This window comes from Belonocnema kinseyi, chromosome 2 (assembly GCF_010883055.1).
Source record: "Belonocnema kinseyi isolate 2016_QV_RU_SX_M_011 chromosome 2, B_treatae_v1, whole genome shotgun sequence".
Classification (NCBI taxonomy): domain Eukaryota; kingdom Metazoa; phylum Arthropoda; class Insecta; order Hymenoptera; family Cynipidae; genus Belonocnema; species Belonocnema kinseyi.
In genome coordinates this window covers 47,531,562-47,539,750 of record NC_046658.1, presented here as the reverse complement: position 1 = coordinate 47,539,750, position 8,189 = coordinate 47,531,562, and the positions used below count along the sequence as shown (strand labels likewise).

General features: G+C 28.6%; 1 protein-coding gene across 1 annotated transcript in view; it reads left to right on the top strand.

Moving 5' to 3' along the window:
* The first annotated feature begins 2,994 nt into the window (after positions 1-2,994).
* The window catches only part of LOC117167670 (cuticle protein 7-like), a 43,052-nt gene continuing 37,857 nt past the window's right edge, over positions 2,995-8,189 (top strand). The window contains exon 1 of the mRNA XM_033352776.1: positions 2,995-3,137. Within this exon, the coding sequence (XP_033208667.1) occupies positions 3,126-3,137 (12 nt within the window). The 5' untranslated portion in view covers positions 2,995-3,125. The remainder of the gene's footprint in view (positions 3,138-8,189) is intronic.

Here is an 8,189-nt window from a genome sequence, read left to right as displayed (position 1 = left end):
CAGAATAAATGGACTTGATATTTGTCCTAATGATTTCTTTTGCATCCAAGTTAAAAATACCACAAGGGTTCTTGGTACGGATTGATAGAAATAGTTTTTATTAATCTAATATAAAAATGTTATAAACAAAAGTTGTAGACATCAACGATACATATTTTTTTGTAATAACAAGTTACCTTCAAATTAATATTTTTTCAAGAAAAATGTCAAAAATGAATTTTCAGATAAAAAAAAATGCATGATATTAAGTAAAATATTAATTAATCTTAAAGGTTGTCCTGAAAATGGAAGGAGAAATCTTCTAAAGGCAAAAAAACCGGGCATCGTAGTGTTGGACATTTGAGAGCATGGAGGAGTTAGTCGAACGGACAGCTTTTAACACTAGAAGGGCCGCAAAAAACGCATACCTAGAAGGCCGGAGGGTCCAAATTGGAGCCTAGCCACATTTTTCAGTTTTAAGCAATTTCGCATAGAAACTAAGTATCCAATCATAGGAAAAGTCCTTAAATGTTCGCGACCCAAAAAAATGTTGAAGAGGGCAGCAGCGTTTTGAATGTCAAAAAGGTCAAAATTGGTTCCTGCGGCCCTTCTAGTATTAAATACCCAATAGTAAGACACGTGACCTTTTGTACGGCCTGTGAATGAAAGTTTTTATGTGGGTGTGAAAAGGAGGTCTAAGCTACATACCTCCAAATTTTTTTGAACAATAGTATCCGAAATTTTTTTTATCAAAAAATCTATATATACATGCATTTTTTTCGTTTTATTTCTCGAAAAAGCGTGTATAAAAAATAGGTATTTCCTTGAAATATACAACTATTATGCATTGGCTTTTTGTCGCAGATCAATATTCTTTACGGTTAAAAAATGAATTAAAAAATTATTTCTAACCTAATATTTAGTAACCTAAACTAAAAATCCTTTCGGAAAAATCAAATGGGATGCGAAAGGAACCCCTCGGTCAATTATCAAGTGAGTATTTTTGAGTCATATTATCGGAAGTATACTCTTAACCTAACCAATTTATGAAATACATCTTTTTAAGTTATTTAAATAATGTTAACGGTTTTATTATTCCGCTTTCTTCGTCTTGAATTGAGCTTGGCTGTCGACAAGGATGTTTTTGTCTTAAGATTCAAAGAATTAATTAAACGAAGAGTAGCATTCATTTTAATTTATTCCTTGCCCCTTAAACATTCAAATTGCAACTGACACAATCTCTATAGTCAAATTGAATCTAAAATCAGATGCTTGACAAATAGAAAGTTTTCAGTAAATGCAGAGAATAATCTCAAATTAATCCTGATTCTTTACTATTAAGGTTGGGATATCAATTTTATGGTTATGTGCTTTTTCCACATTACATCATTCCTAATCAAAAGTAACTTGCCAATTTTTTTTATCAATTGACAATTGTTTAGGAAACTGAAATTTTTCCAATTTTTTCAATATTAAATCTGCTGTGCTCTGTAATTCAAAAATCATTGTGGTTTTATGTGTTCATAGTATTTTGAATATAGAAGTATTATGTATAATATTTGTAATTTAAACTACAGGAAATATATCACTCATTTAGAATTGTAGTTTTTGAAATATGCCGAAGTATGTACATGAAACGTAATTATCTTCTAAAATTTGCAATAACTCCAAAAAATGGATATCGATTAACAATTTACAGTTCAATTATTATTAAATTTATCACCTTAACAAAAATTGAGCCTAATTTGACATTCATTCAAATGAAAAATGAAAACATAAAAATATTCTAAATGTCACTGCCTTGCAAGAAATTAAACAAGAAGAATGCAAAACATTTTTTTAAAACAAGTGATCGTTATGAAAATTAATAAAAACTTCAAATCTGTTCTACATGAAGTTGCTGATCGACAAATCTTAATTATTCTCTTAGCTATTTTCAGTGATAAATCTTTGGATAACTAAAAGGACTCTATTGACGTAAAACAAAGAAAACATAAAAAATAAAACTGCATTTAAGGGTTACAAAACACAATCACAATGATCGTCGTAAATATTCACACAATACTTCATTTGCTTTCCGAATTTTATTATAATTTTTCAAGTTTGCTCACTAACAATCCAATGTTTTTAATAAAAATGAGACCCGATGAATCATTTTCATTAAAATAATTAAATATTCGTTAATCATTAATACCTATTTGAAAACAGTAGTGATCTTCTGCTTGATTGCAGAATATCATTAATAAGTATACCTAAGAAAATTGTAAATATTTAGAACAGATAGAAATATTTTAAAATATGGGAAAACCTACTATTTCTACCATTTATTTAATTTTTAATTAAGCATTCCGAAACCATCTCTGATTGCATAGTATAAAAAATTTATATAAAAACGTTACCGTACTTATTATACAAAATATTACAAAAAATGTAATCATTATTAACTATCATTTAGAATGCGTGTGGATAAACCGATTTTTAACTATACTTAAATCTTCGTAAGTATAAAATTAGCAAACAGCCTAGATTATGAATAGCTGGAAGAAATATTCTCGAGTTTTAGCTTAAAATAGTAGCGTGGCCAGACATAAACTTGGAAAAGAGACTTTAAATTTATTTTTTAAATTCTCACCTTTAAAAAATCAACTCTAAAATATCAAATGCTTCTCTTGATTTGTATCTTTGTCAGCTCAATATAATTAGTGTATTTAAATCTTAAACGTTTAGAAAAATGTTTTTGAAGTTATTTAGCAATTTTTCATTTTTTATTTGTAGTTAGGAACAACTGCATAACAATTTCTCGTTAATTCCATTAAGTTCTATAGTAAAAAAATACATTTAAAGTCACATGCGGAAACAAACTGTCAATAATATTTTGACAATTAACGTGAATATAGCAGAGAGTTATTTAAAAATACAACACGAATAAAATTGCAAATCATCATCAACTCATAACTTTTTTGTTTCGTATTAAAGTTTCTCCTTTGAGTTCGAGTTAAGAGACGTCAAGAGTGTTAAATGAAAGAGATAGTGATTACAGTACAGAAAGGTTATTTCCTTAAATTAGGCGAAGAATAAATCAAAAGTACACGCAGAAAAATAGTTCGAGAAACTTTAACAAACTCAGTTGTGTAAGCTCGGGACATATGGACACTTTGGTAAAGTTTCATTTCTAGTTCGGTAAAACGAAATTCGGTAATACCACATTCACAAACCGTAAGGTTCTGTGAATAAAAAAAACTTATACGCAATCAACAGCATACAGAACCTATATATACACATCAGTCAGTCACAGGAAATCAGAATACAATTTCGTACATATACACATACACAATTTAGCTTAAACAATTACATTAAATTGCAATACATTACATACGACACACTCGCACGCTTTTAACAATATTAACGCTACCAAAAATCGAAAACGCTGCGCGACCGGTTTTGAACCACCTAACCGAAGTTTAACGCGTTCTATCGCTAACGACGTAAGCCTCACGGCTAACCTAACAGTTGGGATAACGGAAAAAAATCTCGACTATAAACTTAAAGTATGAGTACTTCAGGGCCATGCAAAAAAATATTTGGGGCCCGCTTTAGCAAATTTTTTTTATTTTATCATTTAATTGATGAGTGAGTTTTTAAATTTATGAGAAGTAAATGAAAACATTGCATAATTTCTTATTTACAATTTTCTAACAATAAAATCCTAAATTATTCAACTTTTTAAATTTGAAATGTTTGCATCGTCTACTTTTTAAAATCTTTTTGATGTTAAATATTTAAGCCATTAAAATTGAGCATTAAAAACCTGAAAATTAAGTTTATATAAAATCTCTGAAATTATATTAGGTTCGAATTTCAAGAAATCAATTGAATATGCAAGCTTATACTCTTTACAGTATTTATTAATTATATTGCATGAAACTCATGTATATGAAAATATGAATGACACACATAACTTGAGAAGATTTTGAATATCTCTTCTTGAAATAAGTCTTTATTCAAGATTTGCAATTGAGGATACTTTATTTTTTAATATGTGCAGTGTATCATGCATTTTTAAATATTTTATTACATAATTCCATTTTAAATATCCGCAATCAAACACCATATAGTATTAAAAATTTATAATTAAAAATGCTGGATAATTTTGGAGATCTAAACTTAAGTTTTTAACTCTACATCTTTCAAATTGAAGAAATTTTTATTGTGAATCATAGCCATAAAAACTGTTTTAATGGTGAAACCTGCATAATTTTCAATGTTTAATTTGAAAAATTAAAAACTTTTCAATTTTAAAGATGTATCAATAAAAATTCTGAAATTTGAATGATTTTTAAGATAATAAGTCAAGTTTTAAATTCTAATTCTTCCAAATTAAGTAAGTGCCAATTTGCAAAATATAAAAAATTTAATTAATTTGTCTAAATAATTTTGACTAATGCTTAATTTAATTGACTTATGTTTCAATTCAATTGAATGGTACCGTATTATTCGACTAAAATTTTGATTTCGCCATTTAAATTCAAAATCGAAGGAATGGCTAGATTCACTGGACTTCGCCAATACTACATTTTCTGTAAGATGTTACAGAGATATACTTTATTCTCTTGAATAAAAAATTTATAATTGTTGAGTAATTGTCAAAAATTTAATTTTTCACCTATGCTCACCTGTGCAGCCTTATACATCCAACTGATTATTACAGTAATGTCAAACATTCTCCTTTTGGTCCATATATCCCAACTATACTTTTGTTGTTAAAAATTAAGTTTTCCAAACAAAAATTCAATTGTGTGATTGAAAATTCACTTTTTTGTAACAAATTCTTATTTTTTGTTTAAAAATTCAACTGAACTGTGAAAAACTTGTCGTTTAGAATAAAAAGTTCAATAATTTCGTAGAAAATTTAACTGTTAAGTTGAAAATATATATAAATTTTTTAAAAATTTGTCTCACTGAAAAGAATTTATCTTCTTGATTTGAAATTGATCTATTTGTTTTAAAATAAGAGTAATTTATCGAATGATCGTCTTTTTTTGTCAGAAACCCAAAATTCTTCGTTGAAAATTGAACTATTTAATTGAAATATTATATGTACTGAAAAAAATTTATCTTTTTTGGAAAAGCATTAATCTCCTGGATTTAAGAATAATCCTTTTTGTGAAAAATTCAACGTTTTTGTATAAAGCTAAACATTTTATATTGAAAAATCAACGTTTTGCTTTGAAAAATGGTGTTTTTTGATTGGCTTTCGTCCTGGTGACTTTTTTTGAAATTCGTCTCTTTTATTAGAAATATAATCTTTTTTAGAAAGCCAATACATGCTGAAAATTTTCCCGATATCTATACTAGTTTTTAAAATTTGACCATTTATGTCATTTATGAATTTTCATTTATCGCACTCAATCCCTAAAATTTTAAAATTATTCAAGACATTAACAATTGTAATTTTTAATTACATCCCAATTATACTTAAAAGTTCATTGAAGTTTTCTAACCCAATTTTCTCCATGTATTTATTAAATTTCGTCAATAAACTTTAGTTATTTTCTCTGATCAAGGAATATTTTTACTTCTATTCTGAATAATTTCTACAAAGCGTTAAGTCCTTTATTTTCTAATAATAAACTAATAAGTTTCAAAATCACTTTCATATTTCAGACTTTACAATCTCTTCCCTATTCCCCTTGTTTCAAGAATTCTTTTTTTTCAACTAGTTACAAAAAAATTCCTCTGTTAGCCCTATCCTGTTGTTTTTCCTTCAATTAGGAATAAATTAATAGAATCCAATGAAAATGTTACTAATTTCAGTTAAAAAGTATACGACTATTATATTTTTGGTTATAAAATCATTTAGTTTGGATCACAATGGTAATATTTCGTTAAAGATTTAATTATTTTGTTGAAAATGTAGCGATTTTGTTAAAAAGTCATCTTCAATTGTCGAAAATTACATTTTCAGAAAATTAATACTTTTTTTAAATGTCTTTCGTTTGCGTTGCAAATTCTTCTCTTTGGTTGAAAGTTGAATACAGTTTTACTTAAGAAGTCGTTTTTTTGTTAAGAATATTTTCTTTAAACAAAAAATATCACTATTCTATTTTTTATTGTAAATTATTAATTTAAACTTAAAATAGATCCTTTATAGTTTAAAATTAATCTTCTTCGATGAAAATTGATTCTTTTCTTTTCAAATTAAAATCTTTATTTAATTTACTTTTTGGTTAATGTATTAACTACTTGGTTTGAAGTTGCGAAGTGGCTTGTCGTTACGAAATTCGGGATGAGAATTCAAATACTTTTAGAATCTTGTCTAGTCACAAAGCATAGTCCCAAAGATAAGCTTCTTTTTTAAAGATTTATTTTATATTGAATATTCATTCTTTTATTGCCAGTTAAACTATTTTCAAAAAATTCATCTTTTTGGCTTGAGAATTTAACCATTCGTGTATATTATTAAATCTTAGTCTTTTTTGTAGGATATTGATTCTTGGTGAGAAAATTCATACTTTTAGTTAAAATTTATCACGCTTCATGAATAGCAATTTTCTTGGTGAAAATTTAAGTTTTCCATCTTTGGTGAGAAATTTATCATTTCTAAGTCTATTTGATAAAGTTCGGGGTGCTGAAAATAATTTAGATGGAAACACGACGTCGAACCAGCGAAACGCTCACATTGAGTGGACGAACGAACTCAATGACAACTTATAGACTGCTACGATTCCAGAATTATCCTGTTAGAGGAAGCCTTTCAGCGCGTATGTACACTTTCCAGTGTGGAAATTGCCTTATTTTGCCTTATTTAAAAAAAGGCCCGGATCAGGTCCGGCTCAGGTCGTCTGATTATTACATTATTGTAACGGTCGTGGTTCGGTCCGTTTACGGGCCAAATAGCCTTCCCTTATTATTAAGTCAGGCAGTCTGAACTACACCGTACTCACACTAACTTTAGGGCCCTGAAAGGATACGGATAAGAGCGCCTCTCTTGATGATCAGGCGTAGTGAAAGAGGTCCCAAGATAAGATACCGGACGATCACCTTTGTTATACCTTATGCGATGCCTGTCAAGTGCAAATGCGTTCAAATTTAAAACATTTTACAAAAAATAGATCGTGGAAAAAAATAAGGATCTGAGAAGAATTCGATCGAAAAACGGACGAGTTTTTTCAGTTCAAAAAAAAATTTTAAAACCTTTTATTTTTATAAAAATTTCAAACGTAACACGTTTGAAAATAGAAGAAGAAAAATTATTATTAGAATATTATCGCAGATTTATCAACGGTTCCAGTAATTTTACTTGCAATTTTATAAATGGTCAAGAAAATATTAATATACCGATTAATAATGCGAATAATTATTTTCTGCAATTATATTTCGTTAACACAAATTTAAATTTGCGTGGCATCGCGTGACGTGCCATCTGGCGCCCTGTTGGTATTCGCGCGTCTTTTACGAGGTCTTTTATTTTCCCGCCGGTAAATCTGTGAATGTCAACAGTGTGGAAACGTGCACGTCCTTTTATATATAGCCAGTTATAAGTGTAATAAGTAATTAATGGTAAGAACAGCATATATTTTACATTTTATGTGAATTCATCTGTATTGGTAACAATATTTTTTCATAGAATTACCCGTTTTGTAGTAGCTTTCAAAATTCTTGATTTTTAGGTTATGTTAAATATTGATTATTATATTTATGTTCCTTTTCAAAAATGATTCTGTAAAGTTGATTCTTTTCTATGAAGAATGATTTTATTTATTCTTTATAAGTACTAGCAAACCAACATGCGCGTGATTATGTTGTCTTCCTTCTTACAAGTTCGATCAAGTCATTCATAATAATTTACGAAATTTGATGGGAAGTATATACTGCAGAGATCTCAGATCTGAAACGAGATGTGGTCCAATGCTACTAGGCAGTCTGATAAGTACCTGAAAATTCTAAGAGATGGCATTAGTATTCACTAATGTGAACCATTTTCGTCGAGCTTGATCCTTCAAATGACGCCTGTACAAAACTTCAGCCATTTATGTTTACGCATTTACAAGTTACAGCACTGAGAAGCGACTAACCTCCGAGTTTTTTTTTAATATGCAAAAATCTGAGTTTCGAGTTTTGATCAAACACTACTATCTTCGCAGGAAAACGATATCCGAGACCAAGGCCAAGCTGGATAAGTATTACCCGGACTCTGCACCGTCGATTGG